This window comes from Microtus pennsylvanicus, chromosome 14 (genome assembly GCF_037038515.1).
Source record: "Microtus pennsylvanicus isolate mMicPen1 chromosome 14, mMicPen1.hap1, whole genome shotgun sequence".
NCBI classification, from domain to species: domain Eukaryota; kingdom Metazoa; phylum Chordata; class Mammalia; order Rodentia; family Cricetidae; genus Microtus; species Microtus pennsylvanicus.
In genome coordinates this window covers 74,528,307-74,555,941 of record NC_134592.1, presented here as the reverse complement: position 1 = coordinate 74,555,941, position 27,635 = coordinate 74,528,307, and the positions used below count along the sequence as shown (strand labels likewise).

The 27,635-nt window shown below is 39.3% G+C and overlaps 1 protein-coding gene across 2 annotated transcripts in view; it reads left to right on the top strand.

Annotated features, from left to right (window-relative positions):
• Positions 1 to 27,635, top strand: part of Cog5 (component of oligomeric golgi complex 5) — a 244,496-nt gene that overhangs the window by 18,151 nt on the left and 198,710 nt on the right. For both annotated transcript variants that reach the window (XM_075948492.1, XM_075948493.1), the window contains exon 6: positions 13,558 to 13,678. In XM_075948492.1, coding sequence (XP_075804607.1) covers positions 13,558 to 13,678 — 121 coding nt within the window. The remainder of the gene's footprint in view (positions 1 to 13,557; positions 13,679 to 27,635) is intronic.

The window sequence follows — 27,635 nt, the reverse complement described above, 5'->3', positions numbered from 1 at the left end:
GGAAGTATCTTGTGGACCAAAAAGAGGAGAAGAGAGACACACTTCAGAGTGTGGACACAGTCCATCTAGAGACAATACTGGGATGATAGACACTGATACAGATAATTTCAGATCACCATGAATAAGGAAAGAAAGTAGTTAAAGATGATTGAAAAGCTTGATATGAAACCAAGCCTAAATAATGCCTATGCTTAGTCTCAGCTTAGGAACTTTGTCTTAGAAATGTGTTACCTTTTAAATTGTTCTGTGTTATTGGGGGCTCTTCATGAGTTTACTCAGGTTGTTAATCATTATTATTCTCATTATTTTGTTTATATTTTAAACATTGGGAAAACTGATGTTCCTATGTAATCTGTTCTTAATTGAGCTTCAAGTTAGTTTAAATATATGTGGGGTAGGGAAGTGGTGGTATGAAAGAAAATGGCTCTTATAATAAGTGTGGTCTTGTTGGATGAAGTAGATGTGGTCTTGTTGCAGGAAGTGGTCACTGTGAGCAGGCTTTGAGGTCTCAGATGCTCAGATGCCATACCCAGTGTGGCAGTTACTTCTTGTTGCCTACAGATCCAAATGTGGAACTCTCAGCTCCTTCTCTAGCACCGTGTCTTGCATGCTATCATGCTTCCCACCATGGTGATAATGGGCTGAATCACTGAACTATAAGCCAGATCATTTAAATGTTTTCCTTTAAAAGAGTTGTTATGGCCTTGGTATCTCTTCACAGCAATAGAAACCCTCACTAAGACAGAATGCAAGAAGGAATGGCCATGAAGGATGTTTTTGCCTTGAGCATAAAATTCCTATGATTTTGTCTCCAATTAGAAGAAAGTACCTTTTTATATCTTTCTCCCCTGCCCCAACTTCCATTCCAGTCTCTTCCCAGAAAACCTTTTCTTTCCTAAAGTAGAAGGTTTTGGCTTCATTTATATACATGAATACATCAGTTGAATTTAATTATCACCTCAAGGACTATCTCTATTTTCTTAATTCATTTTAGTAATATTGTTTGCTTATGAATTACTTCAGTCTTTTCAGAATAAGTTTGGAGAGGTTATAATCTTTTACATAGAACATTTAAATTTTAAAGTCAATGAAAATTCAAGTTTTATAGATTTCAGCACCTAAACACTTTTAAAATTAATTCCATGCTTTAAAAATGTAATAGGGTTTACTTGATATAATTCATAAATTCTTCATAAATTTAAGAATTACTTTTGAACTATTTATCATTTCAGTTTTAAACTTTTAAAACCATATATTTAGCTTTAAAGTCTAACTTTTAATCTTAAAAATATATAAGAAAAATTGAGAAGGTCTGTAACAAAGGATATCATTTCTGAAACTTTTGGGGGGGGTTGTGTTTGTGTGTGTGTGTGTGTGTGCAAGTGTGTATGTGTGCATGTAGAAGCCAGAGGTTTATGTTAATCACTTTTATTGTATTTTTAAATGATTTGTTTTTAATTGAGCTATACATTTTTCTCTGCTCCCCTCCTTTCCTCCTCTCTTCCCTTCTACTCCCCCTCTCCCAGCCACCCACACTCCCAATTTACTCAGGAGAGCTTGTCTTTTTCTGCTTCTTATTTAGATTTATGTATGTCTCTCTTAGGGTCTTCTTTGTTTTCTAGGTTCTCTGGGGTTGTGAACTGTAGGCTGGTTATTCTTTGTTTTATGTCTAAAAACCACTTATGAGTGATTACATATTATATTTGTCTTTTTGGGTCTGGGTTACCTCACTCAGTATGTTTTTTTTCTAGTTCTGTCCATGTGCCAGCAAATTTCAAGATGTCATTGTTTTTTACTTCTGAGTAGTACTCCATTGTGTAAATGTACCCCTCTCCCCCCAATTCTTTGGTCGAGGGGCATCTAGGATGTTTCCAGGTTCTAGCTATTATGAATAATGCTGTTATGAACATAGTTGAGCAAATGTCTTCGTTTGATTGAGCATTGCATATATGCCCAAGAGTGATATTGCTGGGTCTTGAGGTAGATTGATTCCTAATTTTTTTGAGAAATCGCCATACTGATTTCCAAAGTGGCTGCACAAGTTTGCACTTCTACCAGCAATGGGGGAGTGTTGTCCCTACTCCACATCCTCTCCAGCATAAGTTGTCACCAGTGTTTTTGATCTTGGCCATTCTGACAGGTGTAAGATGGAATCTCAGAGTTGTTTTGATTTTCATCTCTCTGATAGCTAAGGATGATGGGCATTTCCTTAAGTGTCTTTTGGCCATTTGAAATTTCTCTGTTGAGAGTTTTCTGTTTAGGTCTGTATCCCATTTTTTTTTAATTGGATTATTTGTTCTTTTGATGTCTAGTTTCTTGAGTTCTTTGTTTAATTTGGAGATTAGTCCTCTGTCAGATGTGGGGTTGGTGAAGATCTTTCCTATTCTGTAGGCTGCCATTTTGTTTTGTTTTGTTCGTGGTGTCCTTTGCTTTACAGAAGCTTCTTAGTTTCAGGAGGTCCCATTTACTAATTGTTGCTCTCAGTGTCTGCTATTGGAGTTATATTTAGGAATCGGTTTCTTGTGCCAGTGTGTTCAAGGATACTTCCCACTTTCTCTTCTATGAGGTTCAGTGTGGCTGGCTTTATGTGGAGGTCTTTTTTTTAATGTATTTTTTTATTGATAAAAGGAGAATAAAGAAAAGAAAGAAAAAAAAACAAATTTCCACCTCCTCCCAGCCTCCCATTTCCCTCCCCCTCCTCCCACTCTTCTCCCCCTCCTCCCACCCCTCTCCCCTTCCCCCCACTTTTCTCCCCCTCCCTCTCCAGTCCAAAGAGCAGTCAGGGTTCCCTGCCCTGTGGTAAGTCCTAGGTCCTCCCCCCTCCGTCCATATCTAGGAAGGTGAACATCCAAACTGGCTAGGCTCCCACCAAGCCAGCACATTGCGTTGGATCAAAACCGCGTGCCATTGTCCTTGGCGTCTCATCAGCCCTCATTGTTCGTCATGTTCAGAGAGTCCAGTTTTATCCCATGCTTTTTTTGGTAACAGTCCAGCTGGCCTTGGTGAGCTCCCAGTAGATCAGCTCCACTGTCTCAGTGGGTGGGTGCACCCCTCGTGGTCCCGACTTCTTTGCTCATGTTCTCCCTCCTTCTGCTCCTCCTTGGGACCTTGGGAGCTCTATCCAGTGTTCCAGTGTGGGACTCTGTCTCTATCTCCATCCATCGCCAGATGAAAGTTCTAGGATGATATGCATGATATTCGTCAGTATTGCTCTAGGATAGGGTCATTTCAGGTTCCCTATCCTCAGCTGCCCAAGGAACTAACTGGGGGCCTCAGCTTGGGCACCTGGGATCCCCTCTAGGGTCAAGTCTCCTGCCCATCCTAAAGTGGGTCCTTTAACTAAGAAATGGGGTTCCGTGCTCCCCTATCCAACCTTCCTTTATCCCGATCCTCCTGTTTCCCAAAGTCCCCCCTCCTTTCCTTCTACCTTTTCTCTCCCCATCTCCCCTTACCCCCTTCCCACCCCACCCCCAAGATCCCACTTTTCTCCCCGGCAATTTTGTCTACTTCCCTTATCCAAGAGGATAACTATATGTTTTTCCTTGGGTTCACCTTCTTACTTAGCTTCTTTAGATTCGCCTATTGTAGACTCTGTGGCCCCTATTTATGGCTAGAAACCAATTATGAGTGAGTACATCCCATGTTCATCTTTTTGGGTCTGGGATACCTCACTCAGGATAGTGTTTTCTATTTCCATCCATTTGCATGCAAAATTCGAGAAGTCATTGTTTTTTACCGCAGCGTAGTACTCTAGTGTGTAGATATTCCACACTTTCTTCATCCATTCTTCCATTGAAGGGCATCTAGGTTGTTTCCAGGTTCTGGCTATTACAAATAATACTGCTATGAACATAGTTGAACAAATGCTTTTGACATATGATAGGGCATCTCTTGGGTAAATTCCCAAGAGTGGTATTGCTGGGTCCAGGGGTAGGTTGATCCCGAATTTCCTGAGAAACCGAAACACTGACTTCCACAGTGGTTGCACAAGATTGCATTCCCACCAGCAATGGATGAGGGTACCCCTTCCTCCACAGCCTCTCCAGCAAAGGCTATCCTTGGTGTTTTTGACTTTAGCCAATCTTACAGGTGTAAGATGATATCTCAAAGTTGTTTTGATTTGCATTTCCCTGATCGCTAAGGAGGTTGAGCATGACCTTAAGTGTCTTTTGGCCATTTGAAGTTCTTCTGTTGAGAATTCTCTGTTCAGTTCAGTTCCCCATTTTTTAATTGGGTTAATTAGCCTTTTAAAGTCTAGTTTCTTGAGTTCTCTATATATTTTGGAGATCAGACCTTGTTTGTATGTGGAGGTCTTTGATCCATTTGGACTTGAGTTTTGTGCATGGTGATAGATACAGATCTATCTTCTACATGTAGTCTTCTACATGTCAGTATCCAGTAATGCCTGCACCATCTGTTGTATATGCTTTCTTCTTTCCATTTTATATTTTTAGCCTTTTTGTTAAAAATCAGGTGTTTGTAGGGGTGTGGGTTGATATCTGGGTCTTCGATTTGATACCATTGCTCCTCTTGTCTGTTTTTATGATTATTGTCAATGGTGATTCCTCCAGAAGTTCCTTTATTGTACAGGGTTGTTTGGCTGTCCTGGGCCTTTTGTTTTTGTATAACGAAGTTGAGTATTGTTCTTTCAAGGTCTGTGAAGAATTTTGCTGGGAAATTTAAAAATATTTATTTTATCATATCCATTTTTTGTTATATAGGCTTTTTGTGGTATAATACTTGGTTTAGTTCTTTTTCTTTTAGTTGGTATTATCAAATTATTTTGTTTACAGATGTTTTTTTTTGGGGGGGGGGAAAGTACAATCTCACATAGTAACCTGAAGCTTACTGTATAGCTGAGGATGACCTAGAACTCCTCCAGCCTCCACTTCTCCTGTGCTGCCATGACTAGTTTTATACATTGTTGGGAATTAAACCCTGGACCTTGTGTATTCTAGGTCTACCAATTGCATTGTATCTTGAGCACAATTTTATCTTTATTTTTTTATAGAGTATAAATCTACCTTACTGATTTTATAATTATCCTCTAAGCAAGTGAGTGTATCAAGAAAGAAATGAAGAAGTAATAGCATCGAAATGCTAAGCTCTGTAAACAATCTAACAACATATGGAGTGATTAGTATAGGAAAATCATGAAAAACCAATGCTGATGTAAGAGATTTGGTGCTAGTTTGTGGCTTACTTTTTGTTGTTTATTTTTGAGACTATAATTTAAGAACAACATTTCTTTCTTCCTTTTCCTCCCTTTATCCCCCCATATACCCCTCACCATTCTCCTTCAAATTGATGGCCTCTTTTTGTATTAATTGTTTATTACATTCATATATGTATTTTCACATACCTATCTATTCCTAACTATAACCTATTGCATCCATATACTGTTACTATATGTACATTTTGAGGGCTGACCAAGTGGTGTGTTCTTCTCCAGAGAAGACCACCTTTCCTGCTGCCAGCCTTCCTCAGTTGCCTGGAGTTCTTTGTGTAGACTGAGGCCTTCTGGACTTTTCCACATCTAGTTTGGCCTGTTTATTTATATCATTCTCATTTGGCTCACATTTGAGTAGTCATGTTAGTAAGACTTTATGGGCACAGCTTCTGATGTTATGAGACACAATCCCCCAACAAATTCCCTGATCCACTGGCTCTTACGGTCTTTTTGCCCCATCTACTACAGTGTTCTCTAAGCCTTAAATACCATAGTGTTTTGTAAATGTGTCCACTGGCTCTTACGGTCTTTTTGCCCCATCTACTACAGTGTTCTCTGAGCCGTAGATACCATAGTGTTTTGTAAATGTGTCCATTTGTGACTGGGTTTACAACTTTGCATTTGATTGGTTGTAGTTTTCTGTAATCATGTCCATCTGTTGAAAAAAGAAGTTTCCTTGATGGAAAGGTAGCTTAGTACCTTTTTCAGGAAGGTATCACATCTTACTATTTTGTTTCCTCTGTGGCTAGACTATGCCTGTGTTCCCAAAAAATGGATTATGGATTTTTGCCTTTGTTTAGAATGTTGGTTACAAGTTGTTATGGATAATGGTCGGTAGAAAAGCTAAGCAAGGGAGATTTGATTCAGAGTTCTTGTTTTGAAAGAAAAGAGGGGGAGAAGTGCTGTAGGACAATGGTCTTTTATCCTGTCACTTGCATTATTTTTAATAAAATACTGATTGGCCAGTAACCAGGCAGAAAGTATAAGTGGCGCAACCAGGCAGGAAGTAGAGGCGTGGCAGTGAGAATTCTGGAAATTAAGTCCGCAGTATGACCCAGCCTCAGAGGAAGCAAGATGTGCCTGCCTCGCCGAAAAAGGTACCGAGCCTTGTGGCTAACTCAGACAAGAATTATAGGCTAATGTAAGTTATAAGAATTAGTTAATAAGAAGCCTGAGCTAAGGGGCCAATCAGTTTATAACTAATGCAGACCTCTGTGTGATTTCTTTGGGACTTAATGGCTGTAGGACCAGGTGGGACAGAAAATCTTGGTCAACAGGCAGACTTTGAGGTTTCCTATAATCAAGATACTGCCCAGTGTTTCAGTCTTCCCTGCAAGATGTAGGACTCTCAGCTGCCTGCATGTGGTTATGTCCCACCATGATGATAGGATGGACTCCGAACTGTAAGTGAGCCACCACCGTTGAATGTTGTCCTTTATATGAGTTACCATAGTCATGGTGTCTCTTCATAGCAATAGAAACCCTAAGACATAAGATAAATGTTTATAGATTGGTGATAGGGATTATGCTGGTTTATTAAGTTAGTGGTTACAGATTTTCCTTCAATAACCATGATTTCACCAGCACTGAGTAGTTAGCTATGTTTCCAGTACCAGGCATGGGTATCCCTCTTGTTTAGTGGGTCTTCAGTACAATTAGAATGCTCTTACTACCAAGGTTTGTGTGCCACAGCTGCATCCTTAGGGATATCATGTCATGGTGTTTGTTGGTGTCGTCCAAACATATCATAGCTGGGTAGGATCAGTTGGTTGTCTTTCTTGTCTGGAAGCTCATACAGCACCTTCTGGTACTAGGAAAGTAAATAATTTAAGGCTTACATTATGTGGAGCACAGCAGCTTTGATATCTGCTTTACAAAAGTAACATCTGTATAAAAAGCCTGCAGGCCTTAGTCATGCTCTGAGGAAGCTCAGACTAGCAGTGTGGTTCTAATGAACAGGGAGGCACTGTTGCACTTGATGTCTCAGCGATGCTTTCATCCGCTGCCAAGACCAGCCTAGTTGTTACATCAGTAGGCAGAGTGAGTGATCCCACATGACACACTGTTATTTCTTCCCTAATTCTCAAGCTACAGAGTATGAAATAGTTTTCAGCCACTGAGTTTTGTGCTTATTTCTTAAGGACTAGTAGTTGATATATTATTTGAACTGCTTTTCAAGAAGAGACTCTCATCAGCATAAAAGAAAACCGAGAAGATTGTTCTCATGGCATTTCTTTATGACTCTTAATAGAATACTTCAGCCTACCAACATAATTAGAGAAATACCAATGTAAAGACTTGTAATGAGCATAGAGTTGAGTTTAAACAAGCGCTGTAAAGTATAGGAAATGAAAATTTTATGGTTTGGCAAAAAAAAATATAGAACTTAACAGTGAAAAGTGATAAGAGCATTGCAATATTTAGGCACAATCAGTAGTCACTCTTCATTATGGTATTGCCTTTCTTAATTAGATACTACTTTTTGTATGTTGTGCAATCAAACAAGTGAATTACCTAATGTTTCTCTAATAGTCCTTAAGAGCTACAACTCTTAATGTGTAAGATATAAGATGGAAGATAGATCCTGAGCTGGTAGTGTCAGTGTGAAATTGAGGTGTTTTATATTTTAAAATAGCATAAGCTTTATGTATGTACATTTTGTATATGTCTATGCATAATTGTAATCAAGAGAATGTTTTATTTGTATTCTTGAATCACTCAAATGAAAATTTGTATCCTATTTTAGTTCTGACATTTGCTGCCCATGTCTGTGGAGAAAGTTTAGCAATGAGCAAGCCTAGTTTCTAAAATTATCTTGAAATAATGATTTCTCTTAAAACAGACAAAGGTTTCTTTGGTAAATCTTAGATTCAGTTGGAGCAAGAAAATGTATAAAGTGATCTTGAAAATTTTTATACCAGACACCATAACTACGAGGTCCATGAAAAAGGGGCTTTGGAGCCAATTCTGAAATCTTCTTGGTGACCACTTATTTCATTTTAGCCCCAAAGTCATAGATTATGAAAATGAGAAAATCTCTTAGTTTTAGGCAGAATGGTACAGTTGCTTGCTCTTAGCTGTTTCAACTAGCTCAAATTGTTCCATTTGGGCATCAATAAGGATTAATGTTATAGTGAATTGATAGCGCTTCTTGATATTTATGTACCTACAGTTACATACACTAAAATAATAAAATCTTAAAAAAGAAACACTGCCTTTTGAAACTGATAAACCAAAAATATAAAATATTCTTATTTCTAGGCACCTCACCCTAACAAATAATAGAGGAGACAGAAATTTTATGTGTGAACAAATAAAGATGAAACAGTAGAATTGGTGTGATTTTATAATCAGTTTTAGTGGATTTTGATACTTAATATCCAAGAGAGAAAATCATACCTACATTATGGATATACCACCACCTAACGATCTTGCCTACGTCCTCCTGTAGGTTTCTGCCTGTTATGTGGGTGCTGGGATCTGAACTCCTGTCCTTGTGATTGTGCAGCAGGTACTCTTAACTGCTGAGCAGTCTTCCAGACCTTTGCCAAAAATGCAGAATCTGGAACTGATGAAGTCACTTGCATCCAACCATTTTATAGGAAATTTGGAAGGCAGAAGAACTTGTTAATGTGCACTATGAAGATGTTGTCACCACACTGCGGTTGTGGGATGTCTTGTAGACAGGTGATCCAATGTGTACCATCGATTTCCAACCAGAGCTACATAGTGAGATCCTGTCTCCATTAAATTAAACGAGCAAACAGACAAACAAATAAATAAATAGATATGCCAAACCTTTGGTTTCTAGATGGAAAATATTATTTCTTAATCATCATATGGTTACTGTGAAAAGAAGTTAAACAAACATGTTAACTGCCTGCGTGTCTTGACTATGTATGTTTTTAAACAGTGTGTTTGTATGCATATGCTATATGAGTGTCTGAGTGTGGCTGGGATGGCTGTAATATGTTCTGTGTTTACCTATTAAAGAATGTTTATACCTGGACATTTAGTGATGTTGTATTTCTGGAGTTTTTAATTATTTTGTGTGTGTATATGTATGTATATATGTATGTATGTGAACATGAGGATAGAGGTGTCTAGTGTCTTCCTTGATCCCTTTTCCCTTATGTTTTTGAGATAGGGTCTTACTGAACCTGGATCTCACTTCTTTAGTAAGAGCCAGCAATCCCTAGGAATCCTGTCTCCACTCCCACAGTGTGCGGGTTACAGATGTATGCTAAAACCTGGGTTTTATGAGTTGATGGTGATGAGGGATCCAAATTCACACCTTTAAGCTTGTGTACAAGCACTTAACAATTGTGTTATCTTTCCCAGACCTTGGAGTTATTAATTTTTAAATTTTTATTTATTTTTTAATGGATTTTATATCTATCTCAGTCCAGCTTATCTCCTCATCCCTTCTCATCTACCCTCTGTCCTTGCAATCTCCCCCACAAGATAAAACAAAGTAAAATTTAAAAGAAAAGGAAAAGAAAAAATCTTTCTTGTATGGAAGCTGTCGTGTGACACAGTGAATCACACAGTATACCCTTTAGTCCATGCATCTTACTTGTATGGAAGCTGTCGTGTGACACAGTGAATCACACAGTATACCCTTTAGTCCATGCATCTTTCTTGTATGGAAGCTGTCGTGTGACACAGTGAATCACACAGTATACCCTTTAGTCCATGCATCTTACTTGTATGGAAGCTGTCGTGTGACACAGTGAATCACACAGTACACCCTTTAGTCCATGCATCTTACTTGTATGGAAGCTGTCGTGTGACACAGTGAATCACACAGTATACCCTTTAGTCCATGCATCTTACTTGTATGGAAGCTGTCGTGTGACACAGTGAATCACACAGTATACCCTTTAGTCCATGCATCTTACTTGTATGGAAGCTGTCGTGTGACACAGTGAATCACACAGTATACCCTTTAGTCCATGCATCTTACTTGTATGGAAGCTGTCGTGTGACACAGTGAATCACACAGTATACCCTTTAGTCCATGCATCTTACTTGCATGTGTTCACTGCAGTGAGTCATTGGTCTGGTTCGAGGCCTCTGGTGTCTACTATCAATATTGGACCCTCACTGAGACTCCTTAGATATCCTGTTGTTGTCCTGTGTCGTGGAGATCCTGCAGCTTAGGGTCTGCAGGACTAGCCTCTTCACATGCTCCAGCAGATCATAGATGGGGTGGATGTTGGGATGGGACAACTCCTAGGCCTGGCTCTCGGACTGGGTAGTTTCTGTGTTGGTCAACACCAGGGTGCACTCTCCAGCATTGCCTCGGCTAGTTCACCCTGTGCAGTAAGCAGCAAGGGGGTAGGCTGGTTCTCCTGCTCTCTTGCCCTCAGGGCCAGGTCACCTACACCACCGGGGCCAGCTCTACTGTATTGCCCAGATGTAGGGATCACTGTGCAGGGATGCAGCTGGTGAGGGGTAGGGCCAGCTCTCTTGCTCTTGTGACCTCAGGGACAGCTCTCCCATGTACCATAGGTGTTGAGTAGTGGTGGATGGTTTCTCTCTCTCGCCCACACCACCATATGGCAGATGAGGGCCCGTGCCAGATCTGCTCACGTTTTCAGGCTAGCTCATCCTTCTCCCGTTACTGGGATCAGCTCTGCTGTGCTGCCCAGGCAAGGTGCAGAGCCCACTGTCCCAAGTGCTGCAGCCAGCGAGGGGCAGGGTAAGCTCTCTTCTGCTGTAGGTGGCGAGGGGCAAGGAGGGGAGGGCATCTTTCCCTCAACCTTGCTATCACATGGCAGATGAGGGGTGCAGAGTCAGCTCCCCCACTCATAGAACCTCACCTGCATCCCTACCAGTAAGGTCAGCTCTACTTTGGTGCTCAGGCTAGGTGCAGGGCCTACTGTCCCAAGTGTTGCAGCAGGCAAGGGGCAGAGCCAGGGGTTCTACTCTCCCGCCTGCTGCAGGGAATACGGGAGGCATCTCTCCCTTGTCCATGGGGTGCATGACAGAGTGTTGGAGGAGGCCGCTTGTTTCGTTCCTGCTGCTCGGCAGCTCAGACCCAAAATAGCCACACAGAAATTAATTTATATTAATTAAATCACTACTTTGGCCCATTAGCTCTAGCCTCTTATTGGCTAACTCTTACATATTAATTTAACCCATTTCTGTTAATCTGTGTATCGCCACGAGGCTGTGGCTTACTGGAAAACGTTCCAGCGTCTGTCTCTGGTAGGGCTGCATGACCTCTCTGACTCTGCCTCCTTTCTCGCAGCATTCAGCTTAGTTTTCCCCGCCTAGCTCTGTTCCCCTATAGCTTTGCTATAGTCCCAGAGCAGTTCCTTTATTAACCAGTGGTATTCACAGCATACAGAGAGAACCCTACATCAACAGAGGAGTAGTGGGGCCCAGTTCTCAGGGCTGACTCACCAGTGTCCCTGCCAGCAGGGTCAGATTTACTGTTCTGCCCATAGGAGGTTCAGGGCCTGCTCTCATGATTGCTGCAGTGCGTGAGATGCCAGGCCAGATCACTGGTTCTCATGATCTCAGGACCAGCTTTCCCTAGTTCTGAAGTTGGTGAGGCTGGATCAGCTCTCCCTCCAGCTGCAGGTGACTAAGGGCAAGGTGGGGAGGGTGTCTTTCTCTTGAGCACACCATCACATCTACTACATGGAGACAAGGACAGGGTGGAAGCAGGCTCTCCCACTCTCACACCCTTGCAGCCAGCTTGCTCCCCTGCCAACAGGATTAACTCTGTTGCGCTACCCTGGTGAGGTTCAGGACCCACTCTCTTGAGTGCTGCATCAGGTGAAGGGCAAGGCCAGTTCTCCCTAATGTTCTGGCCAGTGAGGGGTCAGGGCCAACTTGTGTAGCCCTATCCTCTTGACCTTTGGAGGTAACAGGAGCCACAGACATCAACACAGACCACTGCTGTGGTGGGGTCATGGGCGCATCATGGCCCTAGGTGACAAATAGGCTACCCATCTTAATTCACTCTTCACCTCTTTGGAATATGCCTCTCTCCACAGGACATGAGCGCCCCTCTCTCTCTCTCTCTCTCTCTCTCTCTCTCTCTCTCTCTCTCTCTCTCTCTCTCTCTCTCTCTGTCTCTCTCTCTCTCTCTCTCTCTGTCTCTCTCTCCCTCTCTCTTTTCCACACCCCACTCTATATTTGCTTACCATAAACAGCCTGATGGGTTGTGGATGTCTGTTTCCTGCTCAGTCTTCATTGGCACTGGGCAGACTCCTGTTGTCTCCCTGGCCTGGGGCAGAGAAAGCCCTGGGTGGGCAGTGAGTTTTTAATTCTTTTTTTTTTTTTTTTTTTTTTGGTTTTTCGAGACAGGGTTTCTCTGTGGTTTTGGAGCTTGTCCTGGAACTAGCTCTTGTAGACCAGGCTGGTCTCGAACTCACAAAGATCCGCCTGCCTCTGCCTCCCAAGTGCTGGGATTAAAGGCGTGAGCCACCACCACCCGGCTTGAGTTTTTAATTCTTATTGCTACCTTTTAGGGTTTTCCTCAGTACAAATTCTTGCTTTTCAAGTAGCTTTGGGCCTATTTGAGGAGCAGCATACATCACCTGTTTCACTGTGGAGGCAGAGTTGACCTTGGTTTGCTCTTTAATCTCACTCTGGAGGCAGTGGCTCTGCGCCCAGTTTCCCCATCAGAGCATGCACACTTTTAAATCTCTCTCTTTTTTTTAAAGCTCAGTTACATTTGGAAAAGAAAAAGAACTAGGAAGTGACAGAAAAGTTAGTAATAGTTTTTTGAGTTTTGTCTTCCTGATTTTCTTTTCTACAATTTATTGACAGGATTATCCTTTACGGACTAGTGAAGTTGAGGGTTTTAAAGACTAGTCCCCAGACATTGAGAGAAGAGAAACTAGAGTGGAGGTAGCAGTAGGCAGCCAAACACAGCACTTTGCCATCAGCTGTAAGCAAGCAGAACTGGTGCATGGTTACCACTCCTACAGATTCTGACTTAATTGCATGGAAATGTGATCTTAGCATCACAACTTTTCGCACCTTTCCATTTGCATTAATGTGAAGTCAAACAGCAGTTGGCCTAGAATAGGGCTGAAGAAAAATCTTTGACTCCATAGTGTTTTAATTTAAAATTTGCTCTATTTGGGATAAGTTGGGAGTTTTTGTAAAGGTTAAATATGGGGTTGTGGATGTTCTTTTTAAAGATATGTGGTTATTTAGGGTGTTCAGTGTGAAACAAAAGGATGAACAATTTTTTTTTCACATCTAAGGAATGGAAAGCTTCACAGATTAATTGACCATAACCACAATGGTATGGAAACTGTATGGAGCTACTGTACTTTCTTACTACTGTGTTACTTGAACAGGTTGCCTGTGACTTGCTTCGGAGAATAATTCGCATCTTGTTTCTCAGTAAGAGACTCCAGGGACAACTGCAAGGAGGAAGTAGAGAGATAACCAAAGCTGCTCAGAGTCTCGATGAACTTGGTAAGTCCTTTCATGATTAAAAATTCGTAGAAGTTTGACAGTTTTAACTCAGTTGATTTGTTGACATTTGTTTTTACTATTAATAAATATTACTAAAATTAAAAAAATGACTGTTTATAGCATTGTTATAAGCAATGTTTCTGTTCAGAAAGGGTGAATAAAATTAGATTTCTTGAAAGTGTTTACTTTAATATTGATCATATAATAATATTGACTTTTTTCACGAACTGTTGTGTACACTTTAACATAAATATTTTAGTAACTGCAATCACAGTCATGATGCAAAACACTTTTATCCCTCTTGAAAATACGCCCATCATTGCTTGATGATCAGTAATATCCCTGCCCTCTAACCTGACAGCCATCTTAATTTTCTATCATTATACCTTTGTCTATTAATAATTACACATAAATGGAGTCGTAAAGTCCATACCTTTTTGAGGCTGGCTTCTTGTACCTACCTTTTAATACCTTTGAGATTTATTCAGATTATTGGGTATACTAGCAGTTTGTTAGAATACATTCTGTGTTGTCATGGGGATTGCTTTTTGAGTGACTGATCGGAGGAGAATTTGAGTCCTTAGCTTTTGGTGATTATGAACAGAGCGGCTGTAAACACTTGTGTGTAGGTTTTGTTGTGATTTCTATGGGGTAAATATCCAGGAGGAATGCTTTTCTTAGGGATTTGAAATAGGCCCTTGACATTCAAGGTTTAGAATTGATGGTTTTGCTGGCTAAGAAGCTTCAGGTTCCATAATCTTGAAAGTTTGAATAGCTAATGAGTGTACACAGAAAAGGCCAACACCTGGGTTTTGATGAGACTTTGTGGGTTTCTGGTTTTCATCGGGTACCCAGTAATTTTTTTGAAGTGAAAATATTTGGTGGTATTTATTCTTTTATAGATTCAGAAGACCTTTGATATTATATATGTCTTAAATTTTGACAGTTTGCTTACTCTTGGTGGCATGGTTATACCAACGTAACACTGGAAAAGTGTATTTGACATGTTCTTTTTGAGTTTTTCTGTTTTTGGTATTTCTGTTGCAAAGTCTTGCTCTAATGCAGCAGTTCTCAACTTGTGGGTTGTGACCCTGCTGGGGTCACATATCAGATATCCTTCATATTAGATTATGATTTGATGCACGTATATAATTGTAATAGTAACTGAAAAATACTACTTTTATTAAAACATTAATTCCAGTGTATTATGGCAATTTATTATCCTCCTCACTTCTCTTTACTTAGTTATAATGGTAAAACTGATCAAAATTAAACATTTTTTGAAAAGATTTTGCAAATATTAAATCACACATGAGTCACATAAACTGTAATTTTTTAAAAATTTCTTTTCATTTTATGTGCATTTGTCGGTGTTTCTGCTTGTGTGTTATGTATACACAGATACCCAAAGAAGCCAAAAGAGGATTTTAGATCTCCTAGAACCAGAGGCACAGAAAGTTGTGAGCTATTAGATGTGGGTGCTGGGAACCAAACCCAGGTCCCCTCAAGAACAGCAAGCAATCTTAACCTCTGCACTATTATTCCAGGCCCAGAGATTTAAATTTTTAATACATCTGCATTGGGATAAGTCAATCTTGAACTGTATTTTTTCAGTGACTTTTATATTTAATAGTTATAAAATACTTTGAGTAAAGCCAGTGCATTAGAGAAGTGATTGAAAAAACACACAACAATTTGTATTACCTTATCTATTGGTTACAGAACATAATAATCATAATAAAATAGTTGCCATTTTTAAATATGATGGACTGTCATTGAGGATAAATGTATATACTAAACCTTGAAATAATTTTTATCTGTGTTTAATGAGTACTATATATAAATTTTGCTGCCTAAAAAAGTAAGAATTATTAATCAAAGCTAATAGCTGATACTAGAACTTTTACACCCCTATTTAAGAATACACTATGAAAACAACACTTGCTACTCTGGCCAAGAAAATTGATCAATGCCTTCCTCAGCCATTGTCAGAGATGCATCAAATCACACCTCAGTGATGAGAACATTTCTACAGTTATTACTGTCTTTGTGGCACAGTGGGTTCACTCCTTGGTGAGACAGAGCCAGCGATCACAACTAAGACAAAAGAATGAAGTTTGTTACCTGCAACAAGTAAGGATAGCACAGGGGCTGACCCAGAGCAGGGTCTCCCAGTGCACAGGGACAAGGAGACTTGAAAACTCACAACTGTTCATATCGGAAGGACTTGGCATCATATATAGGGTATTTATTTCAAGATCATGCTTCATACATTGCATGTTCAGAAGTGGAGGATAAGAAGGACTCCGGGACAGATAATTTGGCATTATAAGATTATACTGAACAAAGTTGTGTAGTTTTTGAGGACAAGCCAGCTGTGACCTATTTCCCGAATTGTACCCCACCTTCTGCTAGTTCATTCATGATAACCCATTGATGATGATAGACAGTTCTCTGGTGACCAGTCACCTCTCAGTAGCGCCACCAATTGGAAATCAGTTCTTCCAACACATGAGCCTTTTCAAGGACACTCCTATCTGAAGCACAGCTGTATGGTACTGGGTTACAGTCTGCAAAACTAAGTTATTTGCATGCTGTGAAATAAATGCTAGTTTTTGGACTGAAAGTGGTATGATTTCTTTCTCTGTGCAGGTGAAATGGGCACATAGACTATAATAAACACTTGTTTGCAATTTGAGTGAAATCAGTTCAAGCTGCTGTTGGTTAGATGTTTGAAGAAAACCATGTGCCTGGTGCTAACATCTTCATGTCGCTCTGATTGCTTTACCTGGAGTATGCAGGAAAGGGTTTGTTTGGGTCATGTAGAATCCTTTCTCAGGTAGCTGCTAATCTTTTGAGCCAAAGTTTGTAGTTTTTACACTTCCTATTGGTGACTATTGTTATTTTGTCTACCCAAAATTAGGTTTCTGCCAGCAGTCAAAATTACATAGAATTTTAAAGTTATATTCTAGACAAGGATAGAAATTTTGAATGTTTCCTAATTTTCAATCATACATTTTATCTTGATTGTTAGAATGATTTACTACTGATACCACTTGCCAAAACAAATTGTGTTTTATTTATTATATTCCACACTTACAGGTTATTGTGATAAATTACACAATATCTGTTTTCTTAGCTGAAATCCAATTTCTCTTTATTTAAACAATCTATTGTATCTTCGGATACAGAAATCTACTACTGTATCTTCAATTTTTTAAAAAAATAACTTTTTTTTTTTAAGATAAGGTTTTTCTATGTAGCCTTGGGTGTCCTGGAACTCACTTTGTAGACCAGACTGGTCTCAAACTCACCTATATCTCCTGCCTCTGCCTCCTGAGTGCTGGGATTAAAGGTGTATGTCACCACTGCCCAGCCAAAAACCTACTTTTTATCTTCAATATTTTTTAGTTTTTGAAAATAATGTATCTCTGGATTGATTACTATAGCTTACAAAGGTGTATTTGTAGGTAGCAGTGAATTTTATTTTTATTTGCTCTATTATTAACTTTTCCTACTTGAAGAAATTTTTCTTTGTTAAAAACAAGTCAGACCATACTTTTATGTATACTTCTGGTCTGTTTATGAAAATTGTGATTTGTAATTCACATACTTATCAAATGATTATTTCAACATAAATAAGCTTGTTATAACTCAATATAAATTTAGTGAATAGATGCAGGTTTTGTGTTTGAGAGGTTCAAGGTCTGCCACTATCTCTATATTAGAATCATAATTCTGACACAGTGATGATGATGTGGTTTCCAGGAGAAAAACTTTTCTCTCTGCTTTTTGGACTCATCTTTACTTCCCATGAATCAGTAAGAAAAAACTTGTCCTTTTATTTCTATAAAACTTAGGTAAATTTGTTAATATCTTCTATAAATATTTTTGAATGTCTGCCTCTACTGCACATGCCTTGTGCTATTTTAAAGATTAATGACATGTCCCAAAACAAAACACAAAGTCCCCTTTCTTTTTATAGCTGTATTCTAATGGGTTCTAAAGTTGCACATATAGAGTTCCTGGAAAATTCTGACTCCAAAGTCTGTGCTCTTAAACCGCCAATGCATCCCTTAAAGTCCTTGGCAGCATTGATTGATTTACCAAAAATATCGCTGTAATTGTTAGGTCTCCAAATTCTCCTTTCTTTAAAATGCATGAAAAAAATCATGATTTTATTCTACATCCTAAGATTATATGGAATATAAAACTGAATCTAAGTGAGGACCCATTAGGTGAAAATGAGAGAATGGCTTTTGATTGAAATATGACTACCTCATATTTCAAACCAAATATAAGATATTAATATGCATTGCTTATAATATACCATGTTTAAGCAGCAAATGCATTTTATGAATGTGGCAGTTAATGACTTAACGGCCTATATTAATGGTTTGTTGAGTTATTTTAAGATCATTTAAAAAGTATAATTAGCTGGGCATGGTGGTGCACACCTTTAAACTCAGCACTTGGTTAACAACTGGAGAATCTCTTTGAGATCCACACCAACCTCGTCTACATAGTTAGTTCCAAGTCAGGATGACATAGACCCCATCTCAATAAACTCTCTGTCTCTGTCTCTCTGTCTCTCTCTCTCTCTCACTCTCTCACACACACACGCGCGTGTGTGTATGTATGTATGTATATTTATATAGCTATAAATATACATAATTTATAAATTATAACTTAGGAAAGTAGAACATAGGACTCCATAAATTTGTAATGTTGACTGTTTTCTGAGTTTTGAGTTTTCATTTCCATCTACTGTGTTCTAGTCCCATGTATCACCAGAGAACATTCTTTAATCCAGAAATATTTTTATAATCCTTTTGTTATATTTTATTTTGGAAGAAGGGATAATTATAACAGTTTTATCTAATAATGTTCTCATTATAGATATGAGACTTTCTTAAGATGTTAAAAATACTTTGATGAGCAAGCATTTCTGGTTCATGTACAGGTGAATTCCACATAGTACATGGTCACTCAGTGAGCACTAAACTAATTAGTAGTTTTTTTTTTAAGTCTGTAAGATGTAGTTGCAATAAATTTAGTAAGTCTTATCCTAAGCTCACTGCAGTTGTATATTAAAGCAACAGTGGCAGAAATACTGTGAGACTGTTGATAATATTTTCTTTGATCATTGGTCTGAGGACATACATTTTATAAATGTTACAAAAATCTTTGGCATGGGTAAGTTATTGTGCAGTTTTGGCATAGATAAATTTAACAAAGGACAGATATGCTTGATTTAGATTTCCATATTTCTAAATTACTTTTGGAACTGGGGTTCAGTTGCTATTAGGTGGAGGTGATGCTATATGCTCAGTTTTAAATTATCAGAAAACCTTACATTGGGTTTGCTGTGGTGGAGGTAAGCATAGTAAAGTAACACACACTCAGATAAAACTTAAGTAGCGTCACTTAAAATACTATTGAACTTGTTTTACCTTTCATTGTGGTATCAAAATTCAGAATGGCATACAAAAAATAACAAGCTCCTCACTTACTGTGAACATTCATCCACTGTTTTCCCTCCATTCACATTTACAGTAGCACTTCTATGTTTTGTTCATATGATTGATTAATAATGCTTATGGAAGCTGTATATTTTAATCTGTTATCATTATCATCCCTTGCTAGAACACTTATACTTGAAAGGAAGTTATTTAGTAAAAGTTCTTCAATTTAGTAATTAGGGAAGAGTCTCATTTCTTACTTTGTCATGTGTGTGTATGTGTGTATGTGTGTGTGTTGTTTGGATGCTGATGTCATTACTCATTTCCATTGTAGCATGCTAATTCATAATTATAAACAAATATTGTTATTAAAAACTTGTTAAAATATGCCTTGAATGTGTAGAAAGAGTACCCATAACTAAGGGTTGTTTAGTGTTTGTTCCTTTTAAATGACATCAGCTTGTTGATGAAGAGCAGCCTTGAGTCTCTCTAGTATTGCACAAGGGGTAAGTGCAGCCTTGAGTCTCTCTAGTATTGCACAGGTGGGTAAGTGCATCTTGAGTCTCTCTAGTATTGCACAGGTGGGTAGGTGCAGCCTGAGTCTCTCTAGTATTGCACAGGTGGATAGGTGCAGCCTTGAGTCTCTCTGGTATTGTACAGGGGGTAGGTGCAGCCTTGAGTCTCTCTAGTATTGCACAGGTGGGTAAGTGCAGCCTTGAGTCTCTCTAGTATTGCATAGGGGGTAGGTGCAGCCTTGAGTCTCTCTAGTATTGCACAGGGGGTAGGTGCAGCCTTGAGTCTCTCTAGTATTGCACAGGTGGGTAAGTGCAGTCTTGAGTCTCTCTGGTATTGCATAGGGGGTAGGTGCAGCCTTGAGTCTCTCTAGTATTGCACAGGGGGTAGGTGTAGAGTTATTCGGCTTCTCATCACTCTTATGCTTCATTACTTTGTGAGTAACATACAGTAGGAAACATTTTTTTTTTAAAATCACTTGAGTTTGGTGAAATGAAATTAGCTTAGGATTAAGTTTGAAGGCTTTAATATCAAGTTATGATTCTAGTTATAGATGCAGAATGTGACAAGTTAGTGTCATGTGAACAACCGGTATGACCTTCTGAAGGACCAGATTTATTCATTTTTTTATTTTATGTGATAGGAACTTCAAATACTTCTTTGATGAATGAAAGGTGTTCTGTCTTGTATAAATATAAGATCATGTTGAAAATACATTTTTTTTTAAATGATCACAGCTAGGATTCTATTCAGAGTTCATGAGTGGCAACCCAGATTTTTTTTCTATATTGATTATGGTAAAATAAACACAAGGTCACTTTGGAAAAGAATTCTTGAAAATTATACCTGATGGCAAAGCCAGTCACTAGAACCTTTTTTTTTTTAAAGGATAGAACAACAACAACACAAAGCTCAAGTTAGTTAACCACAGATATATCTTGTGGCTAATTTATTTTAGGGCATGAATCAAGAAGTTGTGATGCTCAGAATGAAATGGTCCAGAGTTCTGTTACTTACTTCACACAAGTTAACATATTGTAAAAGTAGTCATAGGTAATTGTACCAGGCTATTTCTTTTAGGCCACCAACCAGCTCCCGAGTCATGACACAGAGACTTATTAGTTATGAATGCTTGGCCTAACTTAGGCTTGTTTCTGTCTATCTCTTTTAATTTAAATTGACCTGTTTCTCTTTCTGCTTCGGGCTGTTTACTTTACTTAATTCTGTGTCTCTTCCACTGCTTCCCAGGTGTCCACCTCCTTCTATTCTCCTTTTCCTCCTCCTTCTCCTCCTCCTCCTCCTTCTTCTCCTCCTCCTCCTTCTCCTCCTCCTTTCTCCTCCTCCTCCTATCTCCTCCTCCTCCTCCTCCTTCTCCTCCTCTTCCTCCTTCTCCTCCTCCTCCTCTATCTCCTCCCCCTCCTTCTTCTCCTCCCTCTCCTCCTCCCCCTCCTCCTCCTTCTCCTCCTCTATCTCCTCCTCCTCCTCCTTCTCCTCCTCCTCTATCTCCTCCTCCTCCCCCCTCCTCCCTCTCTTCCTCCTTCTCCTCCATCTCCTCCTCCTCCTCCTCCTCCTTCTCCTCCTCCTCTATCTCCTCCTCCTCCTCCCCCCCCTCCTCCCCCTCCTCCTTCTCCTCCTCCTCTATCTCTTCCTCCTCTTCTTCCTCCTCTTCTTTCTCCTCTTCCTCCTCCTCTTCTTCCTCCTCCTCTATCTCCTCCTCCTCCTTCTGCTCCTCTTCTCCCTCCTCCTCCTCTATCTCCTCTTCCTCCTCCTCCTCCTTTTTCTCCTTCTCCTCCTTCTTTCATTCCTCTTTGAGCCTAGATTTCTCCTATTTATTCTCTCTGTCTGCCAGTGCCACCTATCTTTTCTCTGCCTAGTTATTGGTTATTCAGCTCTTTATTAGACCAATGAGGATGCCTTAGGCAGGCAAGGTGAAAGAAATGCAATACATAATTAAGCACATATCCTACATCGTTAAATGCAGCATAAAGTAACACACCTTTACACAGTTAAAGTAATATTCTTCAGCATAAACAAATGCAACATATCCAGTTAAAACAATATTCCTCAACAGGTGATATTGAAAATCTCTGTGTTTAAATTTTTTGGTCTGTTTCTTATTAACTGTCTTAACTTTTCAGTTTATCCAGATCTGTTTCCTGAGGAAAATGGCTGAAATGGTCAATACTGTTCCTGACTATGTGCTTGCATATGCTCTAGGAAAGAACATTAGAGAGGACCTTTATTTTATTTCTGCAGCATGGAATCTTCCAAATCATATGTTATACTTAGTGTAATATATTATTCATTGACTTTTGCTGGACTTTGTATAATATAGTGATATTTTATTTATGTTTTATAAATAAAGCTTGTCTGATGACCAGAAGGTAAACTAAGCCACTAGGGGCAAGGCAGTGGTGACACACACCTTTAATTCCGGTACTAGGGAGGAATATAAGGCGGGATGAGACAGAAACTCATTCTCTTTCCGTCTGATGATTTCTTAGCGGTAAGAGCTCTGTAGTGGCTTGTCTGCTTTGCTTTTCTGATCTTCAGGTTGAACCCCAATATTTGTCTCTGGGTTTTTATTATTCGTGCTACAGTCTCCTTTGAAACACATTTTGAAATTTGATTGCTGGTATGACATTCCTGGTAGGTAATTGGGTCATTATGGAGATTAAGTCATTCTTAATCCAGCGGGGGCTGGATTTGTGTGTTGCCTGTTTTTAAACACATCTAGTTGGGTTTCTGTGTTTCCATTGTCATTTGAATTGACAAGATATTGGTGCTTGCTTCTTGGACTTTCTAGTATTTAGAGTCACAAACCAAAACAAGTTTTCTAGTATGTTTTTTGGTCTCAGGTATTCTGTGAAGTCACTTCTTCTGAAGGTTATTTACTTACTCTCATGAGTGTGGATTTACTGATGGGCTGTTTTCTGTTCCCTTGAAATAAATGTCTGCATTTTTACTAGTATTATTCTGCTTAATTACTTTAGCTTTGTCATATTGATATCAGATAGTGTGTTTTAAAAAATGTTTTGTTTAGGTTAGCAGTTACCTGCAGGGATCTGTGCTTGGCCAGTTTACTGTGCCATTAGGGAAACTGGGCTAAGTTAATTTATGTTTGCTTGTTTTTCATATGCACTTGCAGCCTGTGAATTGAACATTTTAAATTTGAATTACTTTGAGAATGATCTATATAGATTAAGAATGTCTGCTTTGTGTTTGAAATACAATTAGATGTTAAATGGAGAGGGTATATATAATCTTTCTATTCTCAAATAATGTTTGGATAAAGAATGTTTTATATTAGTCAAATTCTGAACAGTAAAGCTACCTGGTCATTTTATTTGTACTTGACCTTTGTAATCCACTAATATTAAATGTTATTTTTTCTTAATTTCAATATTCTGTTTGTGTGTATGCCTGCAGGCCAGAAGAGGGCACCAGACCCCGTTACAGATGGTTGTGAGCCACCATGTGGTTGCTGGGAATTGAATTCAGGACCTTTGGAAGAGCTGGCAATGCTCTTAACCTCTAAGCCATCTCTCCAGCCCCTATTAAATGTTATTTTATTTTGCAATGATAGTCCTTGAAAATTTTGATTAAAGACTGAAATCAATTTCATGTCATCATTTTTCTTTTATTTAATAAATTTTCTAAGACACTTAGAAGAGCTGTAGTGACACTGTGCTCATTGAAAATTATTTCTTCCCTTTGACAAAACTAATGTGAAGAAGCTTTCCTCCTATCTTCAGTAGATGATACAAGGTTAATAGAGCATCCCAGCTCTGTGTATTTTACTCTTGTCTTGCGACCACTTGAGCAAATTTGCTCTTATTTCTGTTACATGACAGTGCTGTTTCCCAGATCTCATCCATGTTGGCGATCTTCCCGCATGACTTGGATGTTGAGGGAAATTGTTCCAGAATGAAGATTTGTGGGACTTTGAAGTAGTCAGCAAAGGGTGAAGAGTCTGGAGTTAGAAGTGAGAGCTCTTCTGCAGTGAGAAGTTGAGTTTATTCTGCCTCCATTAAGTCACAATCAGCTATGTTAGTATTCTTCCTTTAGGAAAAAATAAGAATTCGCTGAATATTTGCTGGATACTTACTTAAATAAAGGAGTTAACTGCTTCATGCTTCAGTTGCTGAGCAGTTAAACAGAATGCTTTAGATATTAACTTTATGCTTATGTGGAATATTAATCTATTGTGTGCCACTTAAACAGTATAGTTGCTTGGATATGTTATAAAGAACAGAAGTTTATTCTATCATTCTAGAGGCTGATAAGTTCAAGATGAAGACACTGTCTTCTCATGAGTATCGTCTTGCTGTGTCTTCCTGTGGCAGAAAGGCCAGGGATAGGGGAAGTCTGTTCTCACATGGTAGAGAGGAGAGAGAAAACATACTCCTACAAGCCCTTTTAATAGCAGTATTTAATATCTATCAGACTTGTGTCCTAACATATGTCCAAAGGCCTTGTCTACCAACACTGTTGTGATGGGGATTAACATACATTCTTAGCATAGCAGTTGTCATGCTCTGTGATTTGCTTTCTGACTTCATGTGAGCAAAGTTCAATAAACATAGTGCCCAGGCATCATAATCATCCCCTCAAATCATGGAATCCCCTCCAATATCATGGAAAATATGTTACTTTGAACAGCATACTTTGCAGTTACAGTTTGGAACTTGAGACAAGAAGGTTGTCATAGATTAGTCTTGTGGTTTCACTAACTTCTTAAAAAATGGAAGAGGAAGGCCAAAGGCTGGGTCCGATGATGGATGCTGGATGGAGACAGTAAAGTGAAGCACGAGCAATGTGATCTGCTCTTGTTGGTGCTGAAGGTAAAGCAGGGGCTGAGAATCAAGTCAGATGGTTGTGATTAGAAGTTGGCAGCTGCTCCCAGCTGATAGCCAGGAAGGAAATGGTACTGCTGGTTTTCTCAACCACAAGGAACTAAAGTCTATCACTACCTAAATGAGCAAGAAAATAATTATTCTTTGTCTAGAGCTTTTTAAAAGTGAACTCCTTTGTTAACAGTTGGGTTTTAGTCCATTAATGTATACAGTTTGTGGTACCATGGACTAAGTCAGGGCCTAATGGAAATAAGAACATGTTTAGTCAAGATTTCATTTCAATGAGCAGGAAATTTTCCATTGAGTTTCCTGTTGAGGCTAGTAGTTCAAAAATTACATTTGTTTAGTACATACTCTGAAGAAATCTTGTGATTTGGATGAAGAAAATGTTATTTAACTTTAGTCTCCTAATTTGCTTAATTAAAATTAGTTGGCTTTGCCCTGTTTATACATCTAGATTTCCTTTGAGAAACTATTCTATTTTTTTGTATTTTATTTTTAAAAAATGTGTAGGGGTGTTTTATCTTCATGTATGTCTATATACTACGTGTGTACCGTGCTCATGGAGGCCAGAAGAGGGTGCTGGTTCCCTGGGACTGTGGTTGTGGATGGTTGTCACCCCCATTTTTATGCTGGGAATTGAACCTGTGTCCTCTGGAAAAGCAGTTAGTGATTTTAACCACTGAGCCACCTTTCAACACCCCACCCCCAATCTATTCTATTTTTATTTATTTATTTATTTATTTATTTTTTGGTTTTTCGAGACAGGGTTTCTCTGCGGTTTTGGAGCCTGTCCTGGAACTAGCTCTTGTAGACCAGGCTGGTCTCGAACTCACAAAGATCCGCCTGCCTCTGCCTCCCAAGTGCTGGGATTAAAGGCGTGCGCCACCACCACCCGGCTTCAACCCCTCTTTTAGACACACTCCAAAACACTTTCCTAAGCAGACACCAGGATGACAGCAATCACTGCAGCTGTCTCTCTAGAATCTCGTTTCTCTCGATACAGGGTCCTCTCAGTCTGCTTAGTCTTTTTGGTAATTGGCAGTGGTATGATGGTTGGTACCTGAACCAACAAGGCAGCACTGGAGTGGTCATCCCAGCAGTCGCTCAGGTCACAGTTTCTGAAAGAACAACCAAGAATATCTTTTCCCCCAAAGGTACTATTCCATACTACAAAAAGGAAAATAAAAAAGAAAAAAAACTAAAATAGTGCCTGGGCTCTCAAAGAAATATTTCAAAAAAGAAAGATAAGAACTACACTCACTTGTATAGGATTCTTTTTAAAGTAATATTCGTAGCCCAAAAAAATGTTCACAAAGGAAAAGGTTTGATTGATAGAAGCCTGTTCTATCACCATATTGCTTAAAGCAGTTCCAGCTGTATATGAGGAATTAAAAAAAAAAATGAATACAAGGAGCTAGCTTAGCTCACTGATCAACACAAGGGGGTTTCTTACCAGGCTTCACACAGTGCTTTCCGCTTAACTGGGACTCACCAGGAGGCTCAAGAGAATAACAGGTGTCATTCTCAAGCTCATCACAGGATCCTTTCTCATCATTTTCCACAGCCCGAACATACCATCTGGTACCCAAATGGGCTTATCCATTCCTGGAGGAAAAACACAAACAGCTCCTCTCACCCAAGCCAACAGGGGTGTGGGCTCTTTCCATTGTCCTGTGAGGTGGTCTTTCCATCGTACCCATCCTAAGGACTGAGAACTTTTATTCCAATGTCTTTCCATGGCCGAATGACCCTCACTATCCACAGTTAAAAAATTTAGAATAAACAAAATAGAAGCCAATTGTGTATGTGGTCCCGCAGTCATTGCTCCATTCACTGAAGTTTTGGGGCGCTAGAGCAGGGCCCTCTGCCAGTTTCCCTGCTGTTGATTAATGGTACGTGGTAGAGGTTTCCCATCTATATCTGTTTTAGAGAAACAGTCTTTAGCCCAATGTGCTCTCTTTCTGCATTTAGGGCACAAGCCAGGTTTCCTCCTTCCCTTCATTATCAGCTGTTGGCATTCCTTTCGAAAATGACCAGGAGGAGTTTCGCAGTTAAAACAATTACAGCCTCTGGCCCTCTCTTCCAGTGCTCTTATGTTTCTCCGAGGTTGAATAGCTGCTGCTATAACCTGGCCTTGAATGAAATTCCCATCTATATCTCTGCATATCCTGATATAATCATTTAAACTCTTTGTTTTGTGAGAGCATAATGCTTCCTTACAATATCTATTGGAATTTTCAAATACAAGTTGTTTTAATCATAGGCATGGCTGTTGTCTCATCTCCAAACAATCTACCTGCTATTTGTAACAGTCTATCTACATAATCTTGGAATGGTTCAGATGGTCCTCGTAGAACTTTTGATAATTGATCCCCAGCTGCTATGTTAGGTAGGGCCTTCCAAGCTTTAGTGGTAGCTGCAGCTATTTGGGCGAATACTCCTGGATCATGAAGATTTTTTTTTTTGCTGCAAATCAGCATAAATCCCAGCCCCAGTTAACATATCTAAATTACGTTGAGCTTGGCCCGCTAGGGCATTTAATTGGGCCGTTTGCTTACAATTTTCCTAATATTCCCCTCACCATAGGAGATAATCTCCCCCAGATAAGACAGCACAACATAATTGCTGCCAATCACTTGGTGTTAAATTCATAGCAGAGAAAGATTCTACCATGGCCAACGTGAAGGGAGCTTGAGCCCCATATGCAGCAACAGCTTCCTTTAATTGTTTCATTTCTTTAAATTGTATTGGAAAATGTCTGGCACCTCCATTACCGGTGCAACCATGTGTACAGGACAGAAACAAACTCCCTTGTTTTGTTCAGTGTCAGAGCCCCTACTCAAATAAGACCACCAACCTTCATTATTATAAGCCGGTGGGGACAAGGGAGTTGATGTGAGTCTTTTTTTTTACTCTACATTTTCTCAGCTTTTTAAAGAGATTTTTTAATTCCTTATATATAATCTCCTCTTCTTCTGATGAATCGTCCTCACTATCCTCCACTAGCTCTAAATCATCAAACTCCTAATGTCCGATTCTTTTCTGAACGAAGAAAAGATACCACCCATCTTTACTCCTCTATATGTCTCTGTTGGCCAGGAATGACGCTGTCTGCTTACCTCT